At 39.5% G+C, this 21,166-nt stretch overlaps 1 protein-coding gene across 1 annotated transcript; it reads right to left on the minus strand.

Annotated features, from left to right (window-relative positions):
- Positions 1-2,431: 2,431 nt before the first annotated feature.
- On the minus strand, positions 2,432-19,196 carry LOC110986129 (alpha-N-acetyl-neuraminyl-2,3-beta-galactosyl-1,3-N-acetyl-galactosaminide alpha-2,6-sialyltransferase-like). Its single transcript, XM_022247774.2, has 6 exons — positions 18,827-19,196; positions 10,726-11,151; positions 10,368-10,503; positions 8,436-8,657; positions 7,458-7,565; positions 2,432-4,991 (listed from the first exon to the last, which is right to left on the minus strand). Exons 2-6 carry the CDS (start codon positions 11,138-11,140, stop codon positions 4,808-4,810), a joined length of 1,065 nt encoding a protein of 354 aa, XP_022103466.1. The 5' UTR covers positions 11,141-11,151; positions 18,827-19,196; the 3' UTR covers positions 2,432-4,807.
- Positions 19,197-21,166: the final 1,970 nt, after the last annotated feature.

Genomic DNA, 21,166 nt, shown 5'->3' on the forward strand with positions numbered 1-21,166 from the left:
GCATAACAAAGAGCGCCCTCTATTAATATTTCTGGAACTTCCTCGATAAACAGCGCCCTCTAAAAATCGAGAAATAACTAATAAGGGTGCAGACCACTAATTCAAGTGAGAATTTCTGACCAGCTCATTAGCATTAAAAGTGCCCCCACCCACAGTATCTTTTGAAAAAGGAGATTGTTTGGCCCCCAAAATGGTGAGATTGTGTAAATCGTCGCCAGGATCAACTTCCTTGGTCTTTAAGCTTTCATATGAGGGCAGAAGGGCTGAAAACTACGGTTGAAAAATGGTCATAAGTGCCCGCGAAAGTTGAGGGTTGCCACTTGAAAAATGGGGGCAATCAGACTTCGGAAAAATCACTTTTTGGGGGGTGATTTTGTTTTGTGGGAATAATTAAAAATGTAATTGGTTAACCCACAAAAAATTGAAAAGAAATTGAAAGATAAGTGACCAGACAAGAATTTCATTTGTGTTTCAGAAATCTCAGGGATGTTGGCGTGCATGCATGATTTTACACTGTTTTCAATGGGGCTTGAATTAGTGGACTGGACCCATAACATCCGTCCGTTAAGATGAATAGCGCCCTCAATAAATCAAGAAATAAAAGCAAAATTAGTTCGTTGCATCGAGCTGAAGTGCACCCCTAATCGGCAAAAGAAAGACAGGTGGTTACAAGCGGGGTTCTTGCACGAGTTGTGTATGTATACGTATGACTACACAAGCTGAAATAAATTAGTTATGCGTACTCAGCATACATGTGCGGTACTCCGCGTCAAACGCGCATATACCTGCACATCTCGTGGCGCGCCCATGTGGCGAGTACCAAAAAACCGTCTTTTGTTTTGCTCGGAGCGCGGATAGCGCTCTCAGAAGATTATGTCTAATACAAGAATTTTATAAGCAATATTACCCTCTTTGAACTTACTGTATAACTTACTGTATACTCTATAACATTCTTTGACAGTCACTAAAAAAATTAATACGGGCGATTCACGATAGTGCAGCTCCAAGAGTTTACGACATATTTGCCAATCAGTATGCACAAAATCTGTAGACCCAATGCGCGTTTGAAAAGGGTCGACAGATTTCACACATAATTGGCAAACAGTGAACACGTTGCAAACTCTTGGAAGTACACTATTGTGAATTGCCTATATTGCGCCCTCTTTAAATCGTGTCGGCTATTCTTTTAAAAACTCATCTAAATTTGTCAAATACAAAGAGTAGTATACGAGAATTTCTACACAACAAGCCTAGAGCTGGACTCAGAGATGGTGTACTTTACTTAGCAATGGAGGCTTCTTCGGTCAGAACTAAACTTCGCTGGTTCACGAACAACTATGAAATACAGGTGTTATGGTTGAATCGCCACCAACAAAATGAAAACTTCCGACCATAAGGCTCTTTCAGCCAATGAAGGGATACTTCTGCTCGAGGCTGATAAATGAAGCATATTTCCTATCACTTAGGGGCAATTGTTCCTTGGAAACAAACAAGTACATGTATGCAAATTTAGCAAGTATTTGACCAACAAATTCTTTTACAATTTGGCTCAAATTTGATTTGCAGTATTATTTTCAAACGGGACCCATGCAGGACTCTTCGAGGTATTTCAATCTCTTCATGCGTTTGGCAAAAACATCTATATGGGTGGATTCAAAATGTACTAAAAACAGCAACACAAGCACAACACCAGACAGTGATAAATTGAGATTTGTTGGAAAACAGCTGCTTTATTTACTAATAAACGACAGCTTTGAAAATATATCCTCGATATATACACTTCTATAAAGACAAATTAAGCACTGTCTAATAAAAGTCTACTTTAGCTGCAAGAGATACCACTGATATACATGTACATCTTGTGCTGGAAAAGATAACCTTTCCTACTTTCAAAGAATTGTCAACTTAGTTTCCACTTTCCACTTCAATAATGAGACCATGGGATTATGAATTGTGATTTATATTACACTGATTTCAGTGGAACCATAAAGTTATAGACATTGTAAACCTTTTAATAACCGGTGATTTTGTCTGTAGAACTGAAAAAAAATCTGGGACAATGTTATAAAAGCAAAAAAACAACAAAGTGATCAATGTTGAAATTTGGAAACAAGGTGATAGTTCTTTGGGTTCTATGCAACATTCACATACAGGAAAGTGAGTTACAACGGAAACTTTTCAAAGAACCTTGCATTTACAGGCATGCAACTGTAACTTAAGAGAAAAAACACAAACTGTACACAATTTTAGTAACATTTTTCAATTTGCACTTCATTGTGAACCAAAAAAAAAAACCAAGGGAATCAGTTGATCTGAGAAGCTGAATGCCTGATGTACATGTAATTGTCACTGATTGACCAAGGAGATCACATTGAGGAATGCAAGATTATTCCTGAGAATGAAACTTAACACTGAACCTCATTTTTTCACAACAACATATTGCATTGATATCGCGTATAGTCTTCTTATTGAAAACCCTGATCAGCTCTGGTGAAATCTGAGAGTTGTTAAACATTTTTTCACATTCATTTTCTAGAATTTTTAAGAATAATACCAATTCACAACTACTCAGTCACCCTCTGAATCTGCTACTGCTTCTAAGAAGTCACAACACTTTCATTATCACTTCAAGCTTTTTCCTTCATCTATAACAGGAAAAAATCACTGACAAATTATTTTTCAACAACTTGAAAATCACGTAATACATGTTTACCTTTATGTAAGGAATGAAAACAGTTGCTGCATTCCGTCCTGATAATTGTTTTAAAAAAGCTTGACCTAATCTAAGGCTGGTAAAAAATTAGTACCGTTGAGAGTGACTTTGATAAACCTAAATGACACAACTAGCCTACACGAGTGTTTCATGTGTACCTCAATTGAGACAGCAAAGTCAAAGCTAAAATACTTGGTAATTCAGTCCTTTGTGTAAACCAACAGAAGGTTTCGTGTAAACTTACAACAAAAAGGCTACAGCCCTTCAAAGATAACAGAAACTGGCAAGTTTTCTATAACATTCTAACTATCATCTGCTGGTGAAGTTTTTCAACTGTTACCGATTTCTACGAAAAACAAAAAAAAGAGTTTGTTTTTCAAAGCTGGATTTAGTACAAATTGCTAATACTATTTACACAGAAGCTTCATTATGCTAAGCACATTGGGCCTCTGATTCACTCACATTTTCACAATAAATTACCACTTCGACAAGTTTTGCAAACTTGCGACAAGAACTTGTTTACATGGAATACTGTTTATATGTTCACACAAAGAGTGTATAATTATATACACCACTTATTAAAAGAACAAAACACTTTTAAAAGTCAACATAATGGCAAATATTAGTCATTAATAATTGAGGAAAATTAAAAATTAAGAAGCACATTGGGCTTCTGATTCACTCACATTTTCACAATAAATTACCACTTCGACAAGTTTTGCAAACTTGCGACAAGAACTTGTTTACATGGAATACTGTTTACATTTCCACACAAAGAGTGTATAATTATATACACCACTTATTAAAAGAACAAAACACTTTTAAAAGTCAACATAATGTCAAAAAAGTCAATTTAATAAGTCATTAATAATTGAGGAAAATTAAAAATACAAATTAAATTAAACTAAAGCAAACACACTTCCCTTCCTAACAAAATTACATGCACTGGAATTTTGAAAAAGCTGTAATTTGGTGAGGAAATTGACACCATTTCTTACTCAGTTGATTTTTGTTGTTCTTTTCCTTCAGAGAGCAGTAAATAGCAAACAAACGTGGGGCTACTGGGACAAACCCTGAGCAAATAAATTGGGCCCTCATTAAAGATAAACTAACATAAACGATGCTCAAAGGTACTACTGACCTAACATTCTATCAATCAGAAAAAAATCAGAAGTGAGTTTTAAAGGACAGAATGCCCACTTTTCAATAGAGTTCCTCAAGTTTATTAAGTCAGCTGATAACACATTCAGCTTCGGAAGTTGGCAGGAAAACTTAAATAAACTTTATTGCATTGTTAAATGTCCAAGAAAGCGACAACATTGAATAACAATGATTCTGAGTAACCTCAAGACACATTGCAGCAAGGTTAGTAGTGAAAAATATGGGTATTTCCTCCACCTGCACAACAAAACATTTCAGCACAACAAACCTAGATAACATTAATTTGCATGCGACACATTGAACTAGTGCCTGATAGTCAGTCAGAGCTCCACAAGCACTTTTTTTTACTAATACAACCAGATTTTTCTCAGGACGGCAACAGTGGAAAAACCTGATCTTTGGAACCTACAAGCAAACTGCACCCATTCAGAGGTGCAATGGATATCAAAATTACAAATTCACTGAGAAAGTTAGATCCTTAAGTTTTTTTAGAAATTGGTTTTAAAACCCTGTAAGTCAAACAACAGCACCAGCGAAGATCTTGGATCTAAATCAGTTGGAAAATTTTTCATTTTTTATGTCTGATAGCAGTAGGGTTCTACATTCACTAAACAAAGTAAATCAAGAAATTAATTCAAAGAAATGTCTCTACTGAAATTGCACCAGTCGTGCATGTTGCATGGTATTAAGCTCAAGGAGCACATGCATTATTGGTTAGTCACAAAACCACATTGTGCACACAGGCTCAGCACATGTGTGGAACCAGAATAGTAACAGCCTCTACATTTAAATGTGAGATGAGTCTATCAACATGGACAGGTACAGGTCACCTCAGAACCAAAGGGAAGAAACAATAATACTTCCAAGAAGCACTTTTTAGTTTTATGAATGTGACAATAATTACTCAAGTCACAAAATTAACCACCAAATGGTTTATTCCCACTCTGGATTGCGGAAGTTGATGTTGTTTGTCTTTGCCCAACCATTGAAGACGAGTCGCTCGGTTGCCAATCGTTGTCCTCCATACTCAATATTCTCATGGTAATCATACATCAAGCACTCTGGCAAGGTGGGCGTCTTGAAGTAACTGTATGGTACCTTGCTATCTGGATGCAACCTGTAGTATATTTGACATACGAACAAGACTTTTATTTTTCTCTTTGGACAGGAGTCTGTATTGTTCAAATGTAAAAAGTGACTTGTTGGATCCCTGTATTTTGAATAATTGGTAGCCATAAAACTGGTGAAGAATCATCTTTAGGGGCAATTTTCAACAACTTGTGGATTTGGTGATTAAAAATAAAATGGGTAAATAAAATAAACCCCATTATTAAACCCAGCAAGTTGCAAAGCAGACTGTTTCAAATTGCCCACTCAATGTTTCCAAGCCCCTCCTATCCTACTATTACATGTACCTCAACAATCTACCATCTGTTGTAAGTGTCAGTGGCAGGTGCATTGCTACACAGAGTCAAGGTGGGTCAGTTCCAATGAGTATTCCGGCCAGCTAAAAATCCATCAGGAAGTGAACCCTGGAAAATTTATGCATTACTTAGTAATGGGCAACCCTCATAATTCTGTGTTTTTGATGACATCTGCAGTGGTTGGTATCTGAATGCAATGGCCATATGGTTCATAAGGGAACTTTGCATTTTGAGGAGCTCCATGTACATGTATATGGACTTAAGACATTACAACTTCTATTGACATATTCCCAATGAATGTCCATAAAAATTAACCCACAAACCAGAGTTCATTATGAAATGAAAACAGAAACAAACAGCTGCTCTAAACAGCAGCTGGTCCGTAGAGTGTACTTTGTTTTGTATCCCACTGATACAGCTAATGTGCCATTCACATTAATCTATGTGGGTAATTCCAGAAATCAGGAGTCCAAAATGGTGACTTTTGTGTCCCTGTTACATCTGGCCTTTGTTGTTTGACATGGAAATATCACTGGAATCGATTTCAAACTATTACTTTTTGTCTGGCAGATAATTTGCATTAATTCATCACTCTTGGAAAATAGAAAATGTGTTCTGAACTTACAAAATCATATGTCAGATGTGACAGGCACACAGAAAAAATGGACCCTTAATTTCTGGAGTTACCCAAGCAGTTTCACAAGTAAACTGCCATTTGAATTACAAGTAAAGAGTCTACAAAATGTATTTTGTCTTCTACACTTTTGAGAGGAATTTTAGTTCCTTTCTTAAAGAGCTTTCAAAATCACAAGTAATGGTTTAAGTTAATGCTTAGCTTCTGCACAGGCAAATTAAAAAAGAAGTTGAAATGTGACGCTAAGCTACATGTTGGAACTTTTGTTTTTGACCCTGCCTTTCAAATAAATGAATATAGGTTGATTTTTATTCTTTTTTTGGGGGGGGGATTTTGTTTAGGGTGCAACTTCTTAGTAGTAGAGAGGTTTAGATAATTTTCTTCAAGCCATGAGTACAATACCCACACCCTTGCTTAGAGTACAGTGCAGTACTCTTTTACCCTCAGTGTTATTTTGTATTGTACCCTTCTTCTTCCTGAGAGGGAGAGTACTGTACTCCCTAAGAGGTGGAGGAACTGACTGCCAAGATTATGCGAGTTTGTCCTGTTGCCTTAGTAAATATAATACTACTTATTTCTCTTAAAGTAAAACAACAGCACTTAGTGATAACCATGAACTCATCACATCATAGACAAAATTGCGTAAGTCTGTATTTGCCATTGTATGGCGGCACATGTGAAGCTACCGTGCGCGGACACCGCGTTTACCAGCGGCCGTGAGCACATGCCCAGTGGTGGCCATTCAGAAAATCATGGTGCACTTCATTGCTCAGCAGTCAAATGCGCCGCTCACACTCACAATCTCAATCTTTGTAAGGTGTTTCAGATTCAAATTTTCCACAACTGATAGCTGGTTTCTTGCAGATGTACTGGAAAGCCTCTAAAATGCCACCTGGTTTAGCGGAGCAAAACTTGCAGAAAACTTCACATTTTATTGCAGATCTTTCAATGAAGAGTTCAGGCAACTCAAACCCTATCTATTCGTGTAAAATTCAGTGAAAATAGTGTGCTCCCTGCGGACTAGGAATCAAGTTCACTGCATCATGTCTTCGGCGAGTCTGGTCATCACGTTTTGTACACAAAAGCCCATTTAAGTCTACAACACAGTTCGCTTCAGGTCTTTCCTGTCGATTTCGGATTTTCTTGATAAATTTATCATGGTTATGCACAGAGCGGCAGGAAAAGCTGTACACAGACAAACATGAACAAATCGGTTACAGTAGCGTCCGCTACGAATTTCACTCTGTTGGACAGGGCCTAATTGACGAAACATGAAAAATACAGAAACTTATGGATAGCTATAGTAGAAATCACTGCATATTTTATGTTCTACATGTACATGAGGTTTTATGCTGTGTATTTTGACTTTATTTACAAGTCGGGAAGTGTATACATATACACCCCTACGCACATTATCTAAACCCCTGGTAGTAGGAGGTGAAACTAAATAGACCCACTAGAGAGGTACAAGACAAAATATCTGACCAGATATCGCTCCTGATAGCAGCAATTGTGACCCGCTTACCTGCAGTAGTCTTCCGGTGACACCCCATAAACTTTGATGTCACTACAAACATCCTTCATGATCATGAGAGCGTACAGGCCTGAGGAAAACTCCGTCCCGGACGATATCCTGATTAAAAGGAAGTAAAAAAAAAAAGTATTCAAAGTAATATTTAGAACCAATGACTATCTAGGTCAAGGTTACAACTAAAGAATATACACTGTAATGCACAACTTTTGGGAAGGGCAAGAGAACACATGTAACATAAATCCTACCACTGCAGGTTGATTGTACGACACAAACAGTAACGCTTTTAATTTTGTATGCTAACCGTGAATTTTAAGTTTCTGCATGTGAGCACAAGTTGCGGCAGGGATAATATAATTAAGAGCTGTTTAAAAAAGAACAAAAAAATTAACAGCATTTTATTGGTATTTATACACATTTACATGTACAACACAGAAAAAAAAGACAAGCAAAATATGAAACTGCTTTTATAAATCTAGCTACAGTTTAACCCCTTCTCGGCAGGAAATTTCAACTCCAAGGATTCCACGAAGGCCACCTGCCAAACCGCAAATTCTCAGTTTGTGGCCCAGCGTGCTCTGCACGCCTTGAATTACACGGTGAAAAGGCTGATTGTTCGGTGGCATGCAGTTCTACTCAAGCTTCCACATTCCCGTTGCCTCTTTTCAAAGTGGGGACTATTGTGAAGCTGGTGATTATGATGCAAAATCGGTCTTTTCATTTCTGGGCTACACACAAAGACCAATTACCATATACACAAGAGCCAGGGTCTGCCTTCTTTCACCCTGTTTGCTCGAGTGTGGGCCGAGAATAATAGCTTAAAAGCGGGCTGAGGATCTCAATTTTTACGGCGGCTATAGCCACCTCCCGGTGCCAAGGGGTTAAATAAATAAAACCAAAAAATACAACTGGAACAATTTCCAAGAAATTCAAAGAGCATCTCCATCATGAACGACACACTTGAAATCTAACCTTGTCTTTTCGGTGTACTTTTCATAGTCGGCATCAAGTTCTTTATCCATCACATCAGATGGCCTGTAGAAATCCAGCTTAGGATACTTAGTTGACAGACCACTGACAAACTTAGGCAGGGAACCCACCAAGAACACGTGATCTGGGCCATGGATGAACACAGTTGTCAACGAGGGGTGATTGTCCAACAGGGTGCTGGCATTGGAAACCAACTCTCGCATGCTGAAACATGAGAAGAGATGAGTAAGTTGACTTTAAATCTAGCAGTGCAAAGGGCCAATAAATCTGCCAACTGCTGACCTGTCAGCTGTATGCCAGATCTGATTTATGTAAGCGCTTTCTACAAAGACAAATATGTAAATATTAGCCTGACAGTGACAGCTGCAGGTGTGGTTACTCAACGTATTTTATAAAACAATTGAGTAGTCTGCACTGGAATTTCATACTTCATATTTACTCATCTACTGCAGGATTGGGAAGGTGAACTATGCACAATTTTCCTATTGAAATAGTAGAAACAGTTGATACATGAATTCCATATCAAGTTTGGTTGATTCCTGAAAGACACTGGACTATAAGAGACACTGGACTTTGGGGAAGATGTCCTTAGTGGGCAAGAAAAACAAAACAAAAACAATTGCTTCTACCATGGTAACCATTCTGAGTAGAGTTCACCACGTTAAAAAATGTAGTCCTCTTCTTTTGAAGCAATATGGAGTCCTCATTGAGTGCAACATTATTAACCCTACATGTAGCCTATAGGGTAAAGTCAGGAATTTTCCGCTTTGCAGAAAATCTGCGAAAATCACAGATTTGGGGTTAGAAAGCGGAAAACGCCATTCTCAGGAAAAAAAATTAAAAATTTTATCGATTCTGCACAATTAATCAAATAAATATGAACCCAAATTAGGAATGACAACTCATTTTCACTGTTTAACTCACTTTGAAAGTAACATTTGGTAGCATTTCCCTCCCTGTTTTTCCTTTGCGATATCGCAGAAATCGGTATTGATTTCCTCCGGCTCCACATCGCGGAGATCATGCGGGTCCCATTCCTTATATAGTGCCCAGACGGCTCACGGCTTATGAATATATCAATAGGGACGGGGACCAGTCCAAGATCACAGTGGCATGGTACACTATTGTACTATAATAAATACATGCAAAACCAGGATACCAGTCGTGTACCAGTAGGATGTAGCGCTACTTGCAAAGGTGCGTGCGTGGTCCGCATGCAAGTGTGCACACTAGCCACTGTACATGTTCATAACATGTATGCAGCAGCTTTTCGTCTGGTGCCTTAACTTTTCAATGGCCCACATGCAAGAGTAAATAACTAGCGACGAAATATGTTTGTATTAGCTGAAAGTTTTCTTCGCACGAGGCGCGACTGCATCATTTTGGACTTTGACAAGATCGTTACTTTTTGGAGTGGATTTGTTGCACTGTCACTCGGATTTTATTCGGACTACATGTGCAGGACGTGTATCTCCGAATTTCGGATAAAATGATGCAAGCTGCGTGCATATTTTGAGTTGACATTGTAGGTACTGGCGGTACAGTGTCTGAGTGAACTTTGAGTTTGAGTGCGTTGTAAGCATTCTTCATTCATCTTGGATCATTATAGTTCGGCCTGCTTGCTATTAAAATGCCAAAAGAAGTGAAACGAAGTACCAAATTAGGGGGAATTATTTTATCAGCGAAATACAGTGCATCAAAGCCAAAATTTAACAATGACTATTATGCTATCAGGAACAAACTGTTTTGTAGTTTCTACAAACATACTGTGGAATGGAAAAAAACATGACACGTCTTGACCACTTCAAATCCAAAAAGCATGTCGAAGCAAAGGCAGCTGCAGGATAGGAGGTGTTGCACCAAAAATGAAGCAACAGACTCTAACTGGGATGGCAAATGGATGGATGAACATACCCTCTGTGAGACACAACACGAGCAGTTGTCCTACGTCCAACATCTCGTTCATAACCCAGTGTGGGTGCTGCATTCAATCTAAAGACACAGTCAGCTTCATCAATTTCATCTCCCATCCTAGAGCGGAGGATGTGACCTAAGATACCGGTACAGGATATGAACAGAAAGTAACATTAACATTAAAAAAACAAAGTGTCCTACAGACTCCAACAACCTGGTTTGAAGCATGAAAATGCAGAACCCAAGACTTTCAACCAACTATCATCTGGACCACCCTATCAACATGATCAAACACAAATGGCTCACTTGTGAACATTCTGAGTGCAGAAATCCTTTCTATAAACTTCAAACAACTTACCTGAATTGGAGACTAATGAGCAAGTCCCACAGTGAAGCAACTTTCCTCTGTTAGTCTCTGTCTCCAGTGGTATGTATCTCCTGGATTCTGTCTGTGTTGTTGAATGTATCCGTGGAGAGGAAGGCTGACGATACTCATTCAGAATCTCTCGTCGTGAGATCAACCTTGGCCTGTTGCTCTCAACAAGGAGTCTACGGCTCTCATATCTCTCTCGCATTGCTAGCGACATGGGATCCACTTTGTGAACATGATAGGTTGGTCCACGAATCTCCTTGGTGGTGACATGGCGTGGGATCAGCTTGTGCTTGTGAGGGACATCTGACTGAGCAAAGATGTAACAGATGACCATGTACTGGAAGCAGAAGACTACAAAGAACATGGAAACTAACTTCTTGATTCGAGCTAAGGATGGCATCTTACTGCAAACTGAAATGAAAAATACAAAAAAACAACGGTTCACTCATTCAATCCGAAATTAATGTTGGGAAAGCTTGAAGGCAATAATAATTTAATTCTGACAGGAGAAACTGGCGAAGATTTTATTTTCCAGCAATAAAATTGTGCCCTAGATTGCACAATATACAACTAATTAAAAAAAACTCCATGAAGTGACAAAGCAAAAGAAGCCTCCCAATGTCAAATTGAATATCTTATTTTCCCAATGCCAGCAAACAACTTAACAAAGGTCAGTTTTACTGAGACGCAATATAGAAGCAGACAAAATTTTAAAAGTAATTTGCCCATCAAAAGACACAAAAGGTGACACACTCAGAGTGAAAGCTCCAAGTGCAATACAGCGCCAAAGCAAACTGTGCAAAACAAATTCAGCATAAAAGAACACCTACTCACAAAAGCCTTAAATCTTTTACCCTTCAATAACTCTCAGTAGCCCCTAGGAAAAAAGAATGGCAAGAAACCTGTGTATACAAATACATAGAAAGTTCTTTTGCCCATACGTTAATGACAAAAGAGTGGCGGCAGAATCAGCACCCCCCTCTACATTTTTCTGATATCGCCGCAGTGCATTAGTTTAGCCTTCAGGAGTTTTGAGAATAACTCTTTGCGGTCATTTTGACACCCTTTTTGCAAAAATCAAACATACCATTCAAGCGCAGCGAGCATTTTCCCAAGATGGGTTATCCCAAAATGTATACCTATTCCACTGTGGTGCTCAATGCAAGTGCATTGGCACGCATGTACATGTAGCCATGAATTTCAAATGACTGTAACAACAAAAACCATTCATCTGATCAAGTTCAAACTTCACCTTTGTAATGATACATGTAAGGAGTGTCTGTACTTGCATGCCGAGTTTCCAAAAATTAGGCTGAGCTAGAGTTTTAAGGATACTTGTCTCATTCAACAAAGATTTTTTTGGGCCTTAGTACATGTACATTGTACAGTCTATCATTTTCCTTGCTTTATGCATGACCAATTTCAGTAGTTCAGCTCCTGTGTGTTCTCAGCAAGGAAAGGTGGTATCACAGTCACAACCAACCAAACTATGGAGACATGTGTTGCATATGTATAGATGACATGCAAGTACATGTACAACAATAGTACAGTTTGTTTTCTCACACACAATAGCTCACATAACCCAGGGTTTGCCCTCAACTTTTTTTCTCACTTGCCAGCCAGACCAGCAGTGATGACTTTTTACTAGTCCGCCAGCATTTTCACAAGTCCGTGTCTTCCCCCAAATTTCTTTTTTGGCATTAGTGTTTTCTGCTCCAACTTCATGCATAACAGTCAGCACTCGGTGCTGAATGTTGTTTAATTGTTGATGAGTAATCATAAATGGCCATGGGAATTATGAATTTCCAGAATATTCATATATATAACGCTACTCAAGCAAATTAAACACACAAAGTGGTTACCTGCTGAAAATGGTCTGTTTCATTAACAATCCAAGAGACAGGAAGAAAAAACCATATCATTATGAACAGTTGATGTACATGTACATTTTATGCAGTATGCACATGTACACTCCCAAATATGTGTATGTACAACATGTACTGTACATGTGGCAAAATGTACATACAGTACATTTTCCTTCTTGACTGTATCCAGTACCTATGGGGTCCATTCCACCAAATGGTTGTATTTCTGCATGTGAGCTCATTATTATTTTGTGATCCCACGGGGTTTTTACAATAAGACACGCCATAATCAGGAGGGATCATAGAAATATTTCTATCAATCCTGAATTTGGGACAGATAATTTCAAGTTCAGGGTATTTCTTTCAAAAGCGGCGGGTGGCTACACTCACAGCTGAGCCCACAGTTTTATTACTATTTTGGAGTTATCTTCAGGAAAGGCGAATAAAAAAACATATTGTGGCAAAGCCCCCATAAAATTGAATGGAAAAGTGATCTTCTGGCTACAATCTCGAATTTCTGGAGAAAAAACAGAGGCCAACCTCTTTCCAAGAGTGTAGTGTATTTGGTGTAGTGCAACCCGTACGCGCAACCCAAACACGAAACCACAACCATGACAAGACTTCGACATCGCTGGTCTCACAACTACCAATGACCATTCAGAAAAATCAGTATTGCATATTCACAGTAAAGTAATGCGTATGCGCACATCATACACACTCGGCACGTTATACACGTGGGATGCATATTCATGACTTACATGTACCTCTACGATGCAATGCATGAAAGCATGTGCTGATTTAGATCTTGTACGCAAAACCAACGTCAAGTCATAGCGTTGTCGAGACGTACCGGCCACATGCGGTAGTTCAGTAACTGGCCCACAGTAAAGTGCGATTGCGCCGCAAAGGCGTTGCGGAACAGAAGTTTCAGGCGATTTACTGCTGCTGCATTCATAGACTTCAATATTACTTCTGCTGGGCTGGTGCCAGGGATCAAACTATTCTTGGTTGTAAAAGGTTGTATTTTATTTGGTTCAAAAACCAGCAGCAGCTAGAGGGCGTGCATCACAATCAACTATTTCGCCGCTTATTTCAGAATACTGTTACTGGACTACCAAGATGAGGGCTTTCGCTAGACCGCCGCGGTTTTTACTCAAATTTGGCTAGCGGACCGGCGTTAAGGTCGAACCCTGTAATCTCATTCTCCTGCGCATCAATCAGCATAAAACTGGGTCTACTCCTCATACCATGGATCCTTACATGTACTTCCAACACTTCACTGAGCTTGGAAAGAGAGGGGATTACAGTAAGGACTTTATGGTTGAAGACAGTGTATAGCATTTGCAACATCTCAAAAACAGGACTACCAAATTATCTTGAAATATCTGATTGTAAAGTAAGTATGCTCAGACGTCCTCGCCCATTCAGATCAAAGAATCTCCACTTTTTCATCGTTTCTCCTTAGCTAAAGGTCTAAAGGAGAATTTGGACTGGTTTAAAATTAAGTTTCTTTATGAAATTTTGGAAGTTTACCTCACATAAATATGTCATCTCGCTATCACTCCTTAGGATAATGGTATGGTTCTTTCGGAGCTCTGTACCGAAGCCTGGTTTTCTCGAACAAATTCTCCAATCATGAGACATTAACTTTCTGTTTCCAAGTAACTCTCATGCCCCACATGCAATGGTACAGGTGGAACTTTAGCATATTTGTTTATTTCTTTGTGTTTATCAAGGGCACTGGCGGTGCGTGAATGGCTTTTGACTGAAGTACGTACATACACAGAGAGAGAACAATGAGTGAGTGATCAATCATGCACGTGTACATACATGCACATGTGGTCACACAGTGACTATGGTCACCACAGTCACTTCACCACATGATTAACAGCCCGTTCCCACTTGCATTGGGAAAAGGTGGATCTTGATCCAGCATTTCGGTGTGATCGTTATCTTACCTCAACGAAACCGCAAGTCGCGTTCCCACTAGCGCTTGATCCACCTTTTCGGACGGAAATGCCAAGCCCGAAAGGACACTGAGTTTGATATTGCGCATGTGCTAGCTTGCTGAGCGCGCGCTCTGTGGCAGTGTGGCATGCTGGGGCGGCATGCCTGTGACCCTGCGGTGTTTTGGGTGCGGAGTTCTACTGGCGTGACGACCCTGGATCGGACCGAATGTTCAGCCCAGTACCTTGTCTCTTCAAACTTTGCTTCTGTTTTTGATACTCTGTCACACGCTGCGGGCTATACGTTAACACGGAAATAGTTTTTGATGGAAAGCAAGTGAAATTACACAAATGAAAAAGGTTAAGAACAGACGAATGCGCAATGAAAATTGTGAAAGGGCAATGCATGCATAGCGGCACATAGTAGCATGCATGCATTGCGCATGCATGGTGACACATTTTGCTAGCCAATAGTTCAGCAGTTGTTTATTGTGCATACATGTACTGTGCACGTTAAAAAACTCACATGAGCTACACGTATTTCTTTGTTCATCAGACCGCAAAAGTTTCACGCCACTCATGCACGGATATCCACCTTTTGCGTTCCCATCTGATCGTGATCCGCCAACTGCAGGATCTGATCCACCAATTGGGGATCTGTATCCTGCTCCAGAGGAGGATCAAGAAAGGTGGATCTGATCCTGATCCACCTTATAACGGTTAGCGTTCCCACTACACACAATTGCCAGATCTGATCCACCAATTGGGGGATCTGATCCACCAATTGGGGGATCTGATCCGGCAATTTGGCAAAAGGTGGATCAGATCCCCCAATTGGTGGATCAAGTGGAAACGGGCTGTTAGTGTTTGTTAGACAAATTCTCCATGTTGCGTTCTTGAAGAGGAAACACAAACTCAAAAGGTAAATTTGCAAACCAATAGTACTAAATGAAGCCGTGAAAAAATGCATTTTTGAGGGCCATAATCGATTTGCAGATTGACCTCGCCTGCATGTGCATTGCATTGTACGGGCACTCAGGAACGTCCCGTGGCCCATGGATATTTGCGAGAAAAATTACATGTGCTGCACTTCAGGAGTTAAAAATGAACAGTATTTTCTTGATTTTTCTCAAAGAACTAATCTCAAAAAGTGAAACAAGTCTGTGGAATGATACATAAAGTAAATCACAAACCCACAAATCCACCAATTTTGCCAAACTGCAGTATCTGCAAATCCTATACACTATGTTTAAGCGTCTACCACTTCTCTACATCAACAGAGGAGATTGAGCTTAGAAAGGTCACCTACTTGGTCAGGCCATAAACTTCACAATGGAGCTTCATGATTAGAGCCTACATGTACACAGGCCATGGTTGAGGCCTAAAGCTGTGTTCAACTACATGTATGTTTTCATCCATGAGCTAGCTAAGTACATGTGCTTGTCGAGAATTGTAAAATGGTGAATATGTACATGTACATTGTAAAATGCAACAGAAAATTTGGATTAGTCTGATTCTGGAAACAAGATACAGGTTATGATAAGAAAGCTTAGGAGACCTGCATCTGCCAAATGCGGCTCTCATTGGCAAAGAATTGACAAGCAGGTGGAAAGATTTCTGAGAGGGACTATGTAGGAAAGATAAAGATAAACAACATTAGACCAACTTCATTCTGAAGTTCTGTCCCTTCTTGAAGAACAAGGAAATCCATATATGGATTCATCAGTGACAAAAATTTCAGCCCAACAGATAAAAACAGTCTTAGCTCAATGATTAATAAGTCATAAAACCCACAAGATTCAAAACAACGTATCAAAATAAATGTGGAAAACATTGCAAACACTTTCTTCCGGAAAAAATACAAGAGTTCATTTTTTTTAGTATACGAACAACAGTTTACATTCCCCCCCCCAAAAAAACAGACTTCACTCCCTTGCAAAAGAAAACACAGACATGCCAATTTTGTCTGAGAGCCAGTCGGAGGGGCACCAATCATGCACACTGCGCATGCAAGGCTGCGTGATATTTCATCATCCACAAACTACACTGAAGCATGTACACTATTCAGACGAATGCCCAGGGCACATTCACACCAAATTGCTTTGAGAATGTGCATTCAATGGGATGGAAGGTTCAACAACCTAAGTTCATACCAGGTTATCACTAAACATATGAAATCCTCCAATGATTAGTTACATGTACATTCAATCTCAACCATATAAGTGCCGTGACCTCCAAGGATTCAATGACATACATGTACATGCAGGCCTGTCCTGTTCATTTCACTGAAGCAGATATTTAGAACAGAAATTCCAAATTTAAACTGTACTACTTTGGGCTTGTACTAGTTATTAATTAATTAGAGAACTGTGGTTTCTCATTAATGTTTATGTCAATTAATGTTCTCGGATCATTGGCCCATTTGTTTCAGATGCTGTGGTCATTGCTTGAATGTTTCTGACAATACCATCTGAGAATTCTTTTTTGTCTCTTGATTTATATGAATGACAGGCACAGAAATAAACCCTCCTTTTGTTTTAACCATCAAAAACAGTCAAAATTGCCTTTCAATTTATTTCCCCATTAAGGAAAAGAAATCAAACAAGTCATACGTGTGAAAAGATTATGACATTACTGACAAAGATTCACAATTAAAGTTCTTCAATGTCATCCCAAATACAAGGTGGATGGTAATTATTATCTTCTACAACTAAACCAGAATATGACAGAAGAAGGTTTGAAATACAATGTACATGTAGCTTTATCCTGGATGTAAAGCTGCTGGTACTGCCAGTGTGACGGTTGGGTATCACTATTAGTACATGTACCATCAAAATGAAGGCCTTGGACAGCTATCAACGGTGTGGAGTGCTTCAACATCTCCCAGACTGTACAGTCTACTGCTACATGATTTCATCATCCTTCCTTATAGCTCCATGCTCTGTGTTTCATTTGTCTATGCCCTGACAAAAGCTATGTTTGGAAAGCCAGTCAGTTCAGCTGACCCATCTCATGTTTCAAGGCATCTGGGTCGGGTCTATAAATCCGGGGCCTAAAAGTGCGTACTTAGACGAGATAACACTGTGATTAAAATCTAACTTTTCCTTTATTTAGCAGGTAATTTCCATTATCATTCTCTGTGAGTAAAGAATGTGTTCTAAGCTTGTAACATCATGTGGCCGATAGACATGAAAACAGTGGGTCCCAAATTCATAGAATGACTCATCTGTTTGGGTTATCAACACCAAAAAAAGGACATAATGAGTTTGGCTGTAGACATCTGAAATGAGAGAGGACAAGGTTCTTTTTTGTAATAGCATTCCACAAACAGAATAACAGTATGTCAGGGTGGCACTGATTTTGGCACAACTGGCCCTAGCTGACATTTACCTTCAGAATAATCTTTAATGAGCAGTCTGTCTTTTACAGCAAAATTCAAGACATGGAGCACCATCTTATAGTAAAATACATCGTCATCAATTTTGTATGTGGATGCTTCATGAAATGATTTTACATCATTTATGGAAAATGCGGCACATATTAAACCTATGATCCAAAGGATGTGACAAACCGTGCTGGATGAAACTTACATGTACCTTGGCTACATTGATGAAACAATCTTTTTCCCTAATCATCTTGTCAAATACAAATAACAAGTCCAAACATATTCCAAATTAGCAGAATAAGAAAAAACAGGTAGGCAGAGAGAGGATGGAAAGAAAACAACTTAGACCTATTTTTACTTCATCTTGAATCATTTCCCTCATAATGGAGCATAACAATAATAGTCTCAGTGGCAATGTATCTACATGACCCACTTAGAAGCGGGCTAAAAGGGGTCTGAATCAGGCAAAATTTAGCCTACAAGGAAATGGTGCTCTTTGAAACTTGTAAAGTTCAAGACACGACAATAATGCTATGCATTTTGAAAATATAACTCAGCCAGGCCTAACACATATTTATCATGACATTTATGACAGGTCAAAATAGAAAGCTCTACAGTAAGTACGTATACAAAAAAAGAAATTCACATGCAAAGGTTGAGAAACCCTGATGCTGCGATACCTCAGCAGTGCTGGACAATGTTCAATCCTTCCTCAAGAATAAAGCGCTATGAAATACGACTCAAGTTACGCAAGTACATGTACATGTACAGTGACTATGTGGATCATGGAGGTATGGTCGGATGTATGGTTATGATCCGCCTGGGAAATACAACTAACGTCAGGCCTACTGTTCGGGCTACAAAAGACATGAAAGAAGACACAAATTTACCTTATCGGAAACAGTCGAGCAGAAAACACACTAACACCCTTAAGTCCAAGAGGCGATGTAGAGACAAATGGCAGCTCGGTTGCAGTCTAACAAAACTGCAGGTAAATCTTGCTGGATAGCTAGCTACACGTACGTACGCACTTGAAGCGCGAATTCCTGCGTGCAATGCAGTGCACGCGCACATGGCTCGCTAGTATCATAACAAAGTAACACGCGTGCGGGTCGTGAACACAGCGTGCAATGCCACATTGCCAGTTTAATTACTTTCCCGCCATGAATGGTGTTGTGACCGGGGAGGCCGAAAAAATCCAACGCACAGCCAAGTAATTTCTCGCACGACGTACAACATTTTAGATTGTTTTTACAGCTAATTTCTTTAACCAAATTAACCTCTTACACACCAAACAATGGTAAAGACGCTTTCAGACGAATCAGTTAATATCGTATACAGTTCCCCTGTGATGTTGGTTACAAACAATCCCCGCCAGACAGTGTAATCGCCAGAAAATCATAATGCAATCAAAGGACGGCGCGGCCCCGTAGTGTGTATGCAGGGCATGCGGGCTCGTTTTGTTGAGTCGTGCGTTATCTTTGCTTCCTCCCACAAAAAATTTCTTCCTCCTAAAGATTAAGAGAAGGATGCATGGTCATGTTGACCCCCACACACATGTACACACAACACACACTGAGCTACATGTACATGTACTTGTTTTATATACTGTACATGTATATTATGTGGATATTCCTTTGACCTCCTGTGGTTCAGGAAAATCGGGGAAAATGCTGTTTTTCTCCAACTAGAACAACCCCTTTGAGCTGGAGTTCAGATGATTTCCTGGACTATTCCTGTTAATTTTTACAAGTGATAACCCCGACCCCCAAGATGCCTGAAACTGAAGAAATCTCAACAGCAGGTCGTTTTTGTTTTTCGTTCATCTTTTACACTTTTTTTGATTCTGCTCGTTTGTTAACTGGAACATCCCAGTGATTCCTCCAGGCTCCACGGGCTTCATGTACAACGACAGGGGTTTCCTTCTTGCACTGTCAATATGAAATTGGAGCACCATGGTACCGTGATTATTTTTCAGGGGAGATCAGACGTCATTTCACTGAGTTTTGGGACAATGAAACTCGTTTACAGCTTTATCTAGGAGACGATACAATGAAAAATTGAAACTCAGTACATTTACTAAGGTGTCTCTCCGTAACAAAAGGAGTGATCCATCAATCATATTGGAGATTATCGTTACGTGTGCATCTATTATTACGTGCGTATTATATATGTAATTATGATTTTTGTCTGACAAAAGTAAACATAGTATGCGTTCAAAATCGATTCCACGGAACAAATTTAAAAACATTTGACTAAATTTGTAAATTATTTTGAATGAAAACGTTTCAAAATAGCTAGGCAAACCTTTTCTACTTTTTTGGAAGCGTATATACTAAATTGTAGGCAATTTTTTTTCTTTGACGTGTTTCGAAATTATTCAGAAATCGCACTTACTTGTCATTAATAGAATTTTTTTAATTTAATTAACTGGCATATTCTGGGATAGGGCTAGGTCATTTCGGTGTCAGGTTAAGTCGCCCCCTGACCGACTCCCCCTTACCAACTCTCGCCCCCTCGTAAACTCGCCCCTGACCAACTCACCCTTGGCCATTTCGCCCCCTTGCCGACTCGCCCCCAGGAACGTCATGCAAGTATGGCCGGCCCAATATTTTTAAAAAATGGTTCTAACCAGGGACGCGACAAGAACGACTCACGGATGGTGATGGATATTTGGACACCACTAATCACTTATTTATCAAAACGTCTTAGCGCTTCCCACGTCCACTGTCTGATTAGGTTATTTGTACATCCATGGAGGAATAAAACACATCCAATGATCCAACATACCCTCAGGATCAACAACTTCGAACCCTCCGTCCCATTAATATTTGGGTATGTGACTGAGGTCCGCAGAAGGGACGCAGCTGGGCAGATGGCCAATACACACGATAATACTGAATTAGTTTTACTAGTATTAAAAAAACATTTTTACCCCAAATTCCACAGAAAGTAAACATCCAATAGACTTTAAACAGTTTAACTTTCATAATTCTCAACTTTGAGTGCCCGCTGCAAAATCCAGAACCTGTTTTTGCGGGCAGCAATCACTGATTCCATCTCTGACTTACTGTGTTTTTTTATTAAATGGTAAATGGGCCGGCCACACGTGCTTGGCAAACTTACGGGGGCGAGTTGGCCAGGGGCGAGCTGGTAAGGGGCGAGTCGGCCAGGGGGCGAGTTGACCTACAATCGTCTTTACAACTGATGGCAGCGTCTGAATTATTTGG

The sequence above is a fragment of the Acanthaster planci genome, linkage group LG07 (assembly GCF_054643075.1).
Source record: "Acanthaster planci isolate LZ-2023a linkage group LG07, COTS_SCS, whole genome shotgun sequence".
NCBI lineage: Eukaryota > Metazoa > Echinodermata > Asteroidea > Valvatida > Acanthasteridae > Acanthaster > Acanthaster planci.